Raw genomic sequence first — 15,310 nt, forward strand, 5'->3', positions numbered from 1 at the left:
AGTCGACGTTTCAAAACTACTAATACCAAAAAAGAAGAGAACACTGTCAGTGATATTTCCAAGAACCACATCCGAGGCAAGAAATGACGCTATTATTGATAATGACAACTGTAATAAATAATATCTGGAAAGGTCTTGAAACGTCGGGTTGAATAAAATAATAATAAAATGTAACTTTTACACAAAATCTAATGTAAAAACACAGTTACATTGTGTTTTATTTTAATGTGTAACAATTGCCTTCATCAAATAAATACTTTGTGAAACAGCCTTATATTAGTATTGATTTCCAAACAGCTCTTTAAAGAAAATGGGTACCTACAAACGGTATTTTTTTATTTATTTATTTATACTATTAATCATTTACAGAAAGAATCTTTAAAGCTAACATAGTCCCGCAAAACTGTTTGGACAGTTTGTCTGCAGGATCAAGTCTCTTGTAATACATCAATGCTTATTAGAACATTGATTTTATACAAGTGTAATTAACAAATATTGATAAAAATATAATAAAAAATCTAATTTTAAATTTAAGGCCGTGTTGACAATAAATAAATCTTAAGTTTAGCTTTAAATTTTCTTTTACTGGTTTCTAGTCGGATGTCCTCAGGCAAGCTGTTTAATAGATACGGTAGGCGTTTTTTCAAAGTTCTATCTCCGTAGTAGCTATTGATTCTAGGAACCTCGAACTTACCAGCGGACATCAACCGAGTATCGTGGTTGTGCATAATTGGGTTATATTCTTGATTGCCATGATTGTTAATGGCTACTAAGTACTTATATTTTAAGCTTACTGGCAATACTTTACATATTTTAAATAACTTTCTATAATCATTTTTACAATTATTTTTAACTTTTTTGGTGACGAGAAATTTTAAAAATAGCATTTGAAGTGATTTGAGTCTATCGATATATGTTTTAAAAGTAAGCCCATAGCTATCAAACGCATAATTAATTAGGGATTCCACCAAAGAAAAGTATAAGCACTTTAGGATACTGATGGGTATTCTAAAACTAAGATGGTAAAATTTTCCCAGTAGAATTCTTAATTTGCTACAAATAAAGTCAACATGGTGGAACCAGGAAAAATTAGTATCTACTTTAACACCTAAGTATGTTACAAAATTAACTTTCTCTATAGGATTACATAGGCAATTACTTAAATTATTACGATAGCAGTTAAAACTGTGTGCATACAACGGAGGCGGTGAACCTGTAGAACGAAGATAAGGCGAGCCAATAACTAGAAGTTTTGTTTTATCTGCATTTAACATAATACCATTGTCGTGTGACCATTTGATTACGGAGTCAATATCCTGTTGAACCAAGCGACAGGTAGACAATCGCATTTTGAATATACACATAGGCAGGTGGCAGAGTCAACTAGTAAGCATTGAGAACAGAACGGATGGTTACGTCACCTTTCTATGACCCGGTCGTAATCGTCGGTGATAATGACCGAAGACCTGGTCACCTTGCTCTGGTTGAACTCCTTGGAGTGAAGGTGGTACTGTGTCGTGACCCAGCCGATGTACACGTGCGTGGGGTCTTGTCCAGGGAATATTCTGGAACGAAATCAAAAACAGACTCCAGTGTTGTTTCGTTTGAAATTCCAAATATTCATTAAAACACTTTCATTACTCCCAGTGCATCGAAGTCAAGTACTGGTTATTATCACCTGTTATATACAAAATAATCATAATATATCTCTCCCCAAATAGGTTATACTATCTCTACTTACTTATATATGCCTGGTACCAAGAGATTTATTACTCTACCTTACTCTCCTTCTCGACAGGAGATAGAAAGTGTCTAACGCTTCTTGTTAGCGTAGTCGTACGCATTTTACTTAAAACATGGATGCTATCGTATTGTTCAAACTGGTTTTTTTTGGACTGTGTTCGTACCTCACGCCGTAAAAGTATTCGTTGATAAGCTTCAAGCAGTCAGCATCGAATATTTCGTTGCCAATGGTCTCGGTAGCGTTAGCAGCGAGCGTGGTGGTTGTCATCTGTTTCCGTTCCTGTTGTGGCGACGGTACCGTGAGGTTTGTCTGCAACCCATATTTTACTAGTTAAAAACGGTAAGACTGATGGATAATATTTATGATCGCAAATATTGTTTAAAGTTTGACTTATACGATGCACATTTAACCCCGACGAGGTGTATATATGGTCATATTTTAGTCTTAGATTTAGGATTGGTCTCCTCTGCGCTCCAACTCGATAACGCAGGCGTGTCTCAAAGTGCGGCAACTAATACTACGATGTTCTGTTAAACTTTGCTAATAATTGAAACTAAAATGCCGGGTTGCGTAGTAAAACTTTGTAAAAATAATACTACAAGAAATAATAAAGTCACTGGGATCACATATCATCAGTAAGAATTTAAAAAAAGCTATTATTCTTAGTTATTATGATATCTATATGGAGCACAGCGGAGACTAATGTTATGAGACTAAGATCATATTTTTGTCACTTTGTTGTTGTTTGATGTTGCTATAAAAAGCAGTACTGTTCTAAAAGAACAGTCAAGTGTTGGAGTTCCACATGTGGTCCCAGTGTCTTTCTTATTTCTACTAGTATTATATTTACAATGCTTCAATACGCCACCCGGCATTTTAGTTTCAATTATTACCAAAGTTGAAGAGAACATCGTAGTATTAGTTGCCGCACTTTGCGACCACGGTGTCTAGTTGGAGCGCAGCAGAGACCAATCCTTAATCTAAGGTTGAATCCAATACCTCCAAATTAGTTGTGTTGACAAATAAGTAAAAGCTAAGTGTGACAGGTCCATCAATAAGTAAAAGTTAAGTGTGACAGGTCCATCAATAAGTAAAAGTTAGGTGTGACAGGTCCATCAATAAGTAACTGTTTACTTACGTTCAGATTAGTCTGGCTGCCGTACAGATTGGGACCGCTAGCTCTTCCGGCCACGCTATATCTCTTATTGGCCTTGGGATCAAATCAAGCACAAACAAAATTATAAAAAAGGAGGGTGACAAAATGGTGGAATTATAAATATGAAAACAATGCAAGGAAAAACCATAACCTTACAATATACCAGCGTATACACAAACGAAGCGTGCGAGAGACAAGAAAATCTCTAACGGACATTCAGCAAGATAGAAAAGGAAAGCGAATCTATAATTTAATGTTACCGACGGACTTAGCTCCATAGTATATGTTATATCTTTCTTGTATATAAATATAATCTGATCGCGGAAACGGTTCCAATGATTTTAATGAAATTTAGTACACGAGTAGTTTCGGGGGCGAGAAATCGATCTAGCCAGGTTTCCATTTAAAAAAAAAGTAGTTTTATGCATGTTTTAATACGAAACTGCTACAATAAAATTAGAATACAAAGGTATATTACGCCGCTGTATACAAGACTATAATAGCTCAGATGGGACATTGGGTGATCCGGGAAGCAGAAGACCCCGGTTCGAATCCAGATGTCCTATTTGTTTTTGTTTTTTGTTCAAGTTTTGTACCTTCTTAAAAATCCAAGCAAGGCTCGGTCGTCCAGGTACTTGAATATTAAACTACAAAATTAGCTAGAGCTATCAGGTGATATACGCTGGTATATTTCATGTCTGAGGGAAAAAAATAATAGCCTAATTTGTGACCCACTAATATAATTTACATCACTACATATAAACTCAAAAACTACCACACTGGGAGCTTTCAACGAAAACTGTCAAAGCTCTTTTCAACAAAATAATGTATGGTGAAATTGTGTATAGTATGGTCTACAGAAAAGTCCACGGTGGCATATGTTTATCTCTTAAGGATAATAAACTATATCCATTTTAATATTTTAAAAGATTGAGTTGGGGTTAACTGGTTTAAGACATTGTTTAAGTTTCTTCTCGATTAATCTCATACATAATAAACATATTTTGGGCATGGGTCACAAATTATAATAATATTCAATTCAAAAATATATCTGGATATAAAATTAAATTCAAAAAAGTAATCTGTAAACAAATAAATTGGGAAAAAAACAGGCAAACTATTAAAACTGGTCATTTCAATTGGAAACAATAGGACAAAAGAAAATCTACTCATTTCAGGGAAAATAAAATCTTTAAGTCTATTGTTCTTTGTAAGGTTACCTGTGAGATTCGTATCTGCGGATTGGGTCGCCGTAATCCCCTCTCCGGAGAAACGTCTGGCTCAGAAAGCGGATCGGGAGTTTTGGATTTTCTTGACTTCCCGCGGTCGCCGCTCTCACCACGCTTACTTCTAAAGAATCTAGGGTGAACATTAAATATCGCTATGAGAATAACATAATGATAATTCAAGTATCGATTGATTCTAGCAGCCGAATACCACCAACGGACATTACGTTATAAGCAAAATACTATCCGCATCACGATGACATCTGGCATTCCACAACCACGCCTTTTGCAAGAAATTTCTTGCCACAAACTCACACACAGACACTTCGTGGAATCAAATACAGGCTGCCTGTTTTCCCTAACCAATAAGACTTAGGGACCTTCAAGAAAAGAACATACAACAACAACTTAAAGGCCGGCAACGCATCTCTTGAAACCTGTTGTTGCGGATTTTCCCACCGAGTCCCTTGCCCGTTTGCCCCCTTATATAAAAAAATACAATTTCCCTTGAAACACGGAACTCACGTTAAGGAGAACATAAAGCATAAAAGGCATTTTATAAAAATTGATTCAATTGGTATTTCTCTTGATGTCATTAAAGCTTCACCACATAATTACTTCAAAACACGAGGCGCTATGAAATATACAGCGCAATGGCATAACCATCTTTTTATTGGCTACAGAGAGACGAGCGTAAGGATCACCGGAAGTTAAGTGTTGGCTCACACTTCTTACTAATCTTGTACGTCCCGGAAACATAATACCTAAGTTTTAACTAATCACAAAGTGAACTGAGCTGTAGTGTGAAATGGGTTTGCCAATCTAAGAGTTAATTAAGGATGTAACTTTAAAACTAGACTACATCCTTTAGAAACGTCTCCATTCTCGAAGAATTTGGCATAAAATAACGCCTTTCGGTGTTAATACAGAGTCGCAGGTTCATTGGAAACGTCTCCCAGCGCAAGAGTGCGTCCATTGAGTACCTTGTCGTGCAGGGCAAAGTGGGGGGCACCAGAGGGAGAGGAAGTTCGTCCATGCGATGGACCGACCAAATTAAGTCTGCTGTGGGCGGTCCATTGAACGAGTGTACCAGACTGTCGGCCAGCAGGGAAAAGTGGCGAATGCTCGTGGGGCGAATCACATCTATCCCAAAAGATGTCACTTCGTGATGACCACAATCGCTCTGCCAAGAGTGTAACGAATAAGAAGGAGCACACCCTTCAAACCAAAAAAACACCGCTGTTTTTTTTTCTCTAGGGACTATTCACAACTGATTGGTGCAGCGTTGGTGAATAGCCCAAGACTAGAGAACCATCCACCGAGGGAAGATTTTGATCAACATTTATATAAGTGGAAGGATTCTTTTCTATGCCACTAAGTGTACCACGGCGCGGCGTCTTCTTCTGCCGTGACAAAGTGATGTTAATTAGTTTAGTTTGAAAGACGCTGATAGTAGTGGGCAGAAAGTTAGTCTCACCATCAGGTCTTCTCATCGTCATCTTGCTCTTCTCGATAGATTTGCTCTTAAAATATAATCAAATTACAGTGACAGCTGCGCCTTATTGTTTTTTAGGACTCTGATATCATTAAGCCAGTGGCATGTCCGAACTTACTTGAATGGGGATCTTCCCCTCTTGTCTTTCTTCTCTTCGTTCGGGACCTGAACTCCAAGCTCGTACTTGCTCATTTCAGCTTCACTCGTTGATCGATGCATCCCGTTCGTTTGACCTAAATATTTAATAAATGTTAATACATCCAAAAAAAAATTAATAATTCTGTGCTGAGAATAATTTGCGACAGAAATTGATTGCCACAAAACCTTTGAGCGCATACGAAAAAAATTTAAACAACCTTTCGTTGTTTCATATTAGCATCTAAAATGATATTCATTTTTAAGCACAATAATAATTTATGTTCTCAAAAAAGGTTCTTAAATTAACTATTTTTTTTATTAACAACTGTAAAGGGATAGTATTGATATCAGATAAATACTTTTATTAGGGTTTGAGTTCAAAAAGTAAGCGTAGCAAAAGACAGAGAATGAGGGTAATTAGAATTATTTCCTTCCGCAAGCGCCAATCCACCCGTGGTCAAGGCGAAACAGTGCCAAAATATGTATTATAACAGTAAAAGTAAAAGTTTCCAGTGTATACTTTAAGATTAGCTCATAAACATCACGTAATCTTCGATTTCTAAGCACACGCCAAATTGTTAGTATGTATTAAACAGGCAAAGGAGAGGTAAAAGGGTTACTCAAGTGATTATCGCTTTGAGTTCCATGCGAAGAAGATACAAAAGAAGGAGGTTAGAGGATATAGCAGCTCAACAAGTTGAGTCATGCAGTTGACCTGGTTGGAGGTTATAGTCATGGATGGTGACTGTTCGCGTGACAGAGGGCCTGCGGGGTGGGCGCGGGGGCTGCCGCCGGCGGGCCGCCAAGTCCTCCTGCCCGTCCTCGTAGTGCAGACCTTGGAACAGCGCGCGTGTTAGCAGCCCGGCGGCTCGAGCGTTAGTGACGACACACACGGGAAAGTACGCTACTATTGCAATGTGCGGGTAGAATACAATTTGAGTGTCAGACCCGCCCCTTTTATATTTATGAAACTATATTTAACGTATTAGATTGATACGTCGCATTACCATAATTGTAACCTTTAAGATAACATTAATTAATGTTTTCTGCAATGCTGAATCTACGGTTATATATAAAAGTGAGTTTTTAAGATTAATTCTCAGTAGGAGAATATTTCCGTAACGTTTTATTTAAAATTCAATAAATTATAATACAGTACTTAAAATTGATTTATTTATTATTATACTTTATAAAATTGTAAAAGCAATAAATGTTAAAACTAATCCGTTAAAATTGTTTCATCTCAACTATTTACAAATAAATTTAAATTAAAAACAAAATGGATATTTACAAAATTATATTACTCAAAGGGAAACAGAAAAAGGGGAAACACAACAAACGGGAGTATTGTGAACCAACTAAGGATGAAATTACGACCCTTTGGAAACCAGGAATTCTCTGGGAAGCAGAAGAATGGCGAATACCTTTGATGTCGTTCATGGTGAACCCGCTCCTCATGATCTGGTCGATGTGTGCTGGCATCTGAGCCTCAGTGGCCTCCTTCATCAGCATTCTCTGCCTCTCCTTGATCTCCACCCAACGACGTTGTTTCTCTGCCTCACTACCAATGTAATTATGTCATTAATTTTTTTTTTTTCAAACATTAATTTTACTTTAAGAAACTTTCTTGTAGTTTAACGGTCTCCTACAGTGTGGTTTTGAGGTTCTGTTCCCGTGCAACTACGATGTGAAATGGACCATCTTACGAGATATATTCAGGCCAACCTTTAGGCTGGTACCAAGTTACCAGATTGGTACGCTTAGCTTTAATATCAAATGAAACGCGTACTTGTTAGTCCACACTATTTCTTTAAAAAAAGGGGATAAACATAATTGCAAAACATTTTATTAAAGTATCATACTTTACATATTATATTCTTAACATTTTAATTTATAACAGACAAAACTGATGCTCTTGCAATATAAGCTGCGATAAACACAATATGCTCTACTTACTACTAGGTATGGCTAAACCGAAGTAGATTAAGCGGCTTTTACTATATTCCATTGTATCAACTAGATTTCATATTAAATCTTCTTCATATTTTAGGCTTTTATGTAATGTAATTCACCAGTGGTAAGCTCCTTTCCATAGGATACCGGTTACATTATGGGTACAATAACGGCACCTATTTCTACCGTGAAGCAATAATGTGTAAGCATTTTTGTGTTTCGGTCTGAAGAGAGCCGTAGCTAGTGAAATTACTGGGCAAATGAGACTTAACATCTTATGTCTCAAGGTAACGAGCGCAATTGTTGTGCCGCCCAGAGTTTTTGGGTTTTTCACGAATCCTGAGCAACACTGTATTATAATGGGCAAGGCGTAACAGTTACAAATCAGCTAAACGTCCCACCCTTCTACAGGATAGATGACTATTTTGATAATATTGGTGGGAGTAACTTTTAATGGTGTGGTTTCTTTTCAAAGTGTATGACGCCTTCATAGAAAGCAAAATATGAAGGATTTATAACTAACATGAAACTAGTGATTAAGTATTAAGTAATCAAAATGGTGGGCGTGAAAAATTCCAAAAATATGGTTAACTATCTGACAAACAAGGCGAGCAAAAGAGAAGAACAAATCTAACGGAAAAACAGCAAGATGGAAAAGGAAAACAACAACTATAGTAACTTGGAGTAAGCTCCTTAGTATTTTGAATATTAAATTAGATAACAAGCTGCCAGGTCGCCTATTCGCTAGTATATTCTAAGTCCACGTTAAACTTTACTCTATGAATTCCGCATGGCAGATGACCGGCAGCGACAGCCGCAGGAACTCCCAGTTAGCTTTCTCCATGGTCTCGAACGTGTTGTGAGAGATCTTCAGACATGGCGGCGTGTCTGTGGACGATATCATTATTGATTAAGTGACAAGAAACGACACATTAAATTATACATTTACTAGCACTTCGGAAAAGTGATATTTTAATGAGAAGTGGAGACAAACTCTTTTGTAGATTATTAAAAGTGAAAACTTTTTCAGGCATGTTGAGCAATTTATTTTATTGGTATTGAATGATAGTGAGCAATAGTCACTGACTTAGCCCAAATTATTGCGAAACTGAAGTGGCAGTGGGCAGGGCGTATATTTCGACGAACAGATGGCCGGTGGGGCACTAATGTCCTCGAATGGTGACCATGTACAGGAAGACGTAGTGTTGGTAGGCCCCCAAGATTGACCGACAATCTGGTCAAGATCGCCGTAATACGTTGGATGAGGGCAGCGCAGGACCGATCGTCGTGGAAATCTTTGGGGGAGGTCTTTGTCCAGAAGTGGACGTCTTCCCGCTGATGATGATGAGCCTAAAATAAGTCTTTTTTTATTAGGTACTGTATAGCAATTATAAAGTAAGTCATGAAATTAAACTTTTGTGTGAAATAAAAATTGTGTATTTTGGGTTATTATAACTGTTAGCGGCGGATTATTATAGTTACATTGTATCTTCAGTACGAATGCTGGTTCGCGGAGTATTTAGTCTAGGAAATAAGATCAAAAGGGATTTTTATAACAAATTTTAATAACGCCTACTAAAAATTCACAAGCAAGCTAACATCTAAATGATAACTGTAAAATTAAATAGAAAAAAGTTACAAAATTGTAAGAGTAACAAACCCTAAGCTTCTAAGAATAAATTACGAATAATGAAACAGTGACTAATATTTAAACAGTAATCGGGCAGAGTACGTGTGAGTCCATAGTGCGAGCCTAGCGCGGATGCGACGACGAGCGAGAAATAGCAAACATATTAAACGCGCCTTTGCGTCCTTACTGAAGTGACTAAGGCGGAAGCCTAGCGCGACGGGTTCGAGCGAGTTAGCGTGTGGAGGTTTCAAACGTTCCTATCCGCGCGTTATGGCCAAACTACGAGCCTAGTCAGCGAGCGACCCAGCGCGCGGATGGCGGGGATAACAAACCTGTTCGGTCGGTTTGTTGTAAAATGGCGGTAAATACTGAATAGTTTATAAGTGCAATTCAATCTAAACCACCTATATGGCAAAGTAAACATCCACAGCATAGTAATTTTTAGGGTATAACCTCAATTCTTCATACAAATTAAAAAAATCACCACATTGTTCTCTGTTTTTACTTATTTCGTGTACACTATCTCTAAAGTTCTACACCTCCCATCTCAGAATCGGACTATCTAGTAAAAATACTAAATCCTCGTCCATAGTTTGCAATACCTGACATACTTCGAACCGCTACTAGAAATCGCGGCCCACAGTGGCCCACACCTCGCTCGCCGCGCGCGACTTAGCCCCCGTCACCGCATTCAGTGGACGCACGCTAACGCCCTAACTCGTCAACGGTTGCAGCGGAAATGTTTAGACTTAAGACGCCAGGATGACATTGCCTATTATAGACATCTTTACCCTGTTTACCTGTCAGTGTCAATATAATACTTACCGGATCCAGCCGGTATTCTAGTGACGTCTATCTTGGTGTCAATCATCTCGTCCGTGTTCTCGAATATCGGCTGATCCTTGGTGTACCAGTGAGTGACATCCCGCTTCATGTTACTGCAAAATAAAATAATGACTTCATTTTTTGCACCAATTTCTTTATTCCAGTTCTATCCGGAACAATCTGGATACTATTATCAAGGGCTGATCGCGTTTATTCACAATTATATTTTTTCGAAATTGTTAATTTTCCTGTCTGGTATAGAGCATATAGTACATGATTCCTCGGATCAAGTATGTAGGTAAATTGTTGATATTTTAAGTTCAATTTTTTGTGTTAATTATATTATTTGTTAATAAAGCGATCTACGTTATCGAATTAAAATATTGATATTTTAGGTTAAGAATGACTTACGGACTCATTTATAAAACCTGACATCAGGTGTATTCAATGACCAGCGATTCTCCATTCCAACGGATAACCCTTTTGTGCCCCGTAATGTAAAAGGAAACAATATTTTAATAGATAATTGTTGTTTACTCACACACAGAACGGTTCGTAGCCTTCCTGCAGACCGCATGTCGTGAAGTACTTCAGAGAGTTCACGTCCTGACCGTACGAGAGCCTGGACAGAGAAACACATACATTAAAATATCCAACGTGGACGTAGACCAACATCTGTTTATAATCCCGGGCAATATGGATCAATACCGATTTAAGTCTCATTATTTTAGCTGCAGGCCGAGTGCCGCACCAAACAAGTACCTACGTTACTGTTGAGTGTCTATGGATGTATACTTTAAATACTTAATAACATTTATTACGGTAAAATTTAACATGCAAGATTTTTTATCTTCATTTTATATATTATGAATAGTGAGGAGTATATACCTAGCTTTCTGTCCAACACCAAGAGTAAAAGCGGGCACAAAATTGTCCCCTTGCACATCTGCAAATGTAGTTTCACCTCCCAATGCATCCATAAGAAGTTCACCATTTAGAGAAAAACCTAAAATCATAATGATAACGTTACAACATAGGTTATTTATGTAAAAGATAATATTTATTTACTCGTCTATGATATTAATGGAGTGATCATCTATTTTCACAAAATTTTAGGTACTTTGAAATATCTTGAACTACGTAAATTTATTTATGAAAGCGAAATTCGATTTACGGTTATTCAAAATTGCAATACAAAATAAGTCACTCTTGAAATTGCATTTACGGATGAATAATTACAGGAACTAAACTAAATATAACTACAATTTTCAAACGCTATTTCGTTATGGTTAGTCAAAATAAAACTCAAAACCAAGCGGGAAGCATCACCGAATTAGTTAAAACTCGCTCCTAATTCTATAGGCAAACTACTATAAAATTTATTTTTATTGATTTTAAATAATTTATTGCCATAGAATTAGGGACTTGACAGTGTTAAATAAATACTTACAGGATGCTGTTAAATAGCTAATTTATGATATTAATTAATTGTGATAAATAGTGCATATATCCACTAATCCACTACGCACGCACGGAATTCTTATAAACGACACAGGCGCTGTGAATAATTATTTGATCGCTATTGTTAAAGAAATAAATTTGAAATACTAACAATTTAAAACAGTAAATAGTGGTAGTAGTATCATATTAATAGATTTTGTATTTATTTATATTAATTTAATGACGCCGTTATATTTTCCTCAACATCATTGTAATACCAGCTCAGACTGATGTTCAAATTTAGTTTTCTTAGAGAAGGTAAAATACATTTAAGGTGTACGTGAATTAAGCATGCGTGCGTTGCGGTGTAGTGTGCACGGGTTCTATTTACAAGTTGCCCTACATGACATAGTTGGCAGAATCAGCTCAGTTTAATTCCAAACGTGCCTACTACAGCGAAGCGATGCAGTGGTGTGTTATAAATTCAAGCTTTTGATGACAATACTCCGGCTATAAGCTTGTCCAGGCCTTAATCTCGCGATGTCTATGACAGGAACATTTCTACAGTATTAAATTTCTTAATAAATTGAAGGAATTTTCAAAAGAAAACTCAAATAGGAATAGGAACGAAATGACATTACAAGTTTTTTAATAGTTTACTTAGAGCAACTTAAAAGGTAATATAAAATAAAACAGTCTTCATTTTTATTTGTATAAATAGATTAAAGAGTAGATTTGCAGTCACGTAATTTGATTTGTTTGTTTTAAAATATTATCAGGACTCTAATAGCTACAGTTTTAAAAATATTCCTGCCATTGTGCGTTGACGGCAAAAGCCAGCTAGAGTTGCCAGTTAATATATTTACTTATCGTCTTGTCTATGAGATCTAGGAACACTCCAACAACATCACCCACTGCCCATTGCTTTCCGAACGACTCCGTGCTACCGGAATACACTTTTTCCTCCTTTAAATTTCAATACTTTGTAAATTTGCAATTATTTTGATGTTTAAACTTCTTTCGGCACATTGGCCGCTTTTGGTACGAAGAATTAGCATTGAACCACGGACTTAACTCTTATTACAGTCCATTCAAAGAGATCTAAGTATATTAAAACGACAGAGTTTGATGTCACACTACATACTCGAATCTCTTTTTCATCACGCATTTGAAATTTGATACGAATATGAAAATTGAATCAAAGCTATTCATTTCTTAGTGTAAGTATTAGACTTAGCATCAGTTTTTGAATATGATGATAATGACAATAATGTGAGAATTGCTGAGAGTAATGTAGGAAATTTAATTGAAGTAAAACAGCGACGTAAATATATTTATACCTAGTCTGGCCATGAGTACAGTTACAAATGAAATGCATATATTTTTATTACCTAATCTAATCTATATAAAACTAGTATGTATTTATTTATTGAAGTTTCAAGAACTACCTTTGCCTTTCATGGAGGCCTTTAATCTGGCCACGGATCTATGGATGACACGCTGTTTCCATGGTTAATTTAGTCACTGCCCATTCCTAAGTCCTAAGATGCTTAGAGAAGGCATGTCTTTTAAATCTGAACATAACTATAATTCGAAAACGTGTATAGGGGAAATATTGTTTCACTTTTCGAGCCTGCTGAAGCATCCCCAAGAAAATAATTCTTCTATTGATATACACCATTTTAAAATAATATAAATATTGGAGAAGAATCAATATTATCTTAGTTCACAACACAAGTGGTCAGCTTTGAATGACCTAGAGAAGGAAGGCATGATCTCATCAACGCTTGGAATAGTATTCCTGACTCTTACCATCAGCTGAAAAAGCTCGTAGTTGCTGTTCCTTTTTCAGTTCTATATATTTATGTGAACAATCTTTTGCAAGCATGAACATTAATAGAGTAAACTAAGAAGTCATCTTATTGATGAGAACTTGGAATCATGCCTAAAATTAAAAACAACAACATAAAAATCTGACTTTACAAGCAGATGCAAGCAAATTTTTCGCATCTATAAAGTATGAAATTTAGATTAATTTAGTGTAATAAAAGTTTAGTAAACAAGCAGATTTGGATCCCAATTTTTTTTAGTCGTTGTTATGTTCACGATTGCCTCTTTGCCTAGTAAATTTGCCGACCACTGGGCTAGACGACGGGTAGTCTTCATAGTATAAAACCCGGAAAGTGACGAAGTTGGGTAATTCATGCCTTGTGACTTGGTGCAGTCCTGCTGGATACTCAGTGGTAAGCTTTTAAACGGCGTATTGCTGCGAAGTTCACTGCAGGATCTAATACAGTCTCTACGCTTGGCCAGAATTCTTTACTCTTTTCTCATGAACATGAAGCTTTGCGACTCCTTGATAAGACCACCAAACTATGATGATAACCATATTATAGTTTTCCTAAGATTTGCGAAACTCCTTTGGAGCTGTGAGCATAAACATATCATTTCCCTTGTGCAGTGCCCTTCAACTGTACAAGTTTTTCGTAGGTGAAAAAGGATTTTTTCTCTACTCTTCACCCGCGTATCAGGACATGAAACAATTTGATCGAGCTAATCCCTAAGGGATTAATTTCCTTTATATCAGCGGTAAGCACCACGTCAGGTCTAATCTCTTGTGATAATTTTTTTTGTTTGCTTATAGTATTACGGCAAATTCAAGCTTATAGATGCCAACAATACTATCAAACTACAAATCTATCTCCTAACATAAATAATATCTAGCTTTTGAAGTATCTACAAAATGACCGAAGGCTTCATACAAATATTTTGTGCAATATTAATACTGAAATTCTGTTTTCGTTCCCCATTACATTAATGTGTGAAACCTCGAGATATATGTGAAATGACGCGAAATAATATCGCTTTCCAAATTTTAATAAGAAGAAAATTGTAGTTTTTAAGTTGTAACAAGATTTATGGCCAGACTAGTTATATTAATACGTTCATAAAAAAATAATCCCGAAAATAATATTTTAAAATTTCTGAAACTAAGATGTTTTCACTTCATTTATACGTGAATTAATACGGCTGATGGTATTTTTTAAACGAAAGTAACAACATAGTATCATCATAGATTCATTGAATTACACAAACACTTTTATTAAAAAAAAAGACTGTCAACAGTGTAACTTCTTTCATTGCCATTGTAATCATGAAAAAAATAGAACAGATATGAGTGAATCTGGTTGAGTTATTTTAGACATTTAAATTAATTTGAGAAACATTAAGAACACTTTTATTTTTTAAAGGAGAAAACATGTTAGAGACCCACATTTGACATGTTAGGCATGAACACACACATGGAAACACTCCCCCGAACTTCGGCTAACATTAAACATATTAAAAGTAAAATCAAACATATTAGTATAGTGTGTTCAAGAGATTTTGAGATTTTAATACACGCAATATTTGAGAATCCTAGCAAACAGATAAAATCTTCTTATTTCTGCCTTCCAATTTATTATGAGTAGGGGATTTGGATGCACTTAAATCCTAGGATCTATTGTGCTCGCCATCAAAATATATTATAACGAATTTATACACTGAGTCAAATATGATATCACAAATATTTATAAATGGGCCGAAGAATTTTTGACGTTATTTAACTTAATGATGTGGTAAAGTAATATTTTCATTACTTATTGTATTTATCTTAATCACAATATTATTCTTTCTAAAAACGTAAAATAGAACGAGGAAT

The 15,310-nt window shown here is 36.0% G+C and overlaps 1 protein-coding gene across 6 annotated transcripts in view; it reads right to left on the reverse strand.

The window, feature by feature from the left end:
• The window catches only part of LOC126975416 (ryanodine receptor), a 189,105-nt gene that overhangs the window by 109,595 nt on the left and 64,200 nt on the right, over window positions 1-15,310 (reverse strand). For 3 of the 6 annotated variants that reach the window (XM_050823310.1, XM_050823312.1, XM_050823307.1), the window contains 12 exons: window positions 12,474-12,573; window positions 11,056-11,173; window positions 10,709-10,789; window positions 10,168-10,280; window positions 8,489-8,600; window positions 7,184-7,320; window positions 6,475-6,594; window positions 5,740-5,854; window positions 4,121-4,259; window positions 2,883-2,954; window positions 1,908-2,053; window positions 1,422-1,565 (listed from right to left, as the gene is read on the reverse strand). In XM_050823310.1, coding sequence (XP_050679267.1) covers window positions 1,422-1,565; window positions 1,908-2,053; window positions 2,883-2,954; window positions 4,121-4,259; window positions 5,740-5,854; window positions 6,475-6,594; window positions 7,184-7,320; window positions 8,489-8,600; window positions 10,168-10,280; window positions 10,709-10,789; window positions 11,056-11,173; window positions 12,474-12,573 — 1,397 coding nt within the window. The remainder of the gene's footprint in view (window positions 1-1,421; window positions 1,566-1,907; window positions 2,054-2,882; window positions 2,955-4,120; window positions 4,260-5,739; window positions 5,855-6,474; window positions 6,595-7,183; window positions 7,321-8,488; window positions 8,601-10,167; window positions 10,281-10,708; window positions 10,790-11,055; window positions 11,174-12,473; window positions 12,574-15,310) is intronic. The other 3 variants (XM_050823336.1, XM_050823317.1, XM_050823328.1) reach the window with 2 other exon arrangements.

The sequence above is a fragment of the Leptidea sinapis genome, chromosome 2 (genome assembly GCF_905404315.1).
Source record: "Leptidea sinapis chromosome 2, ilLepSina1.1, whole genome shotgun sequence".
NCBI lineage: Eukaryota > Metazoa > Arthropoda > Insecta > Lepidoptera > Pieridae > Leptidea > Leptidea sinapis.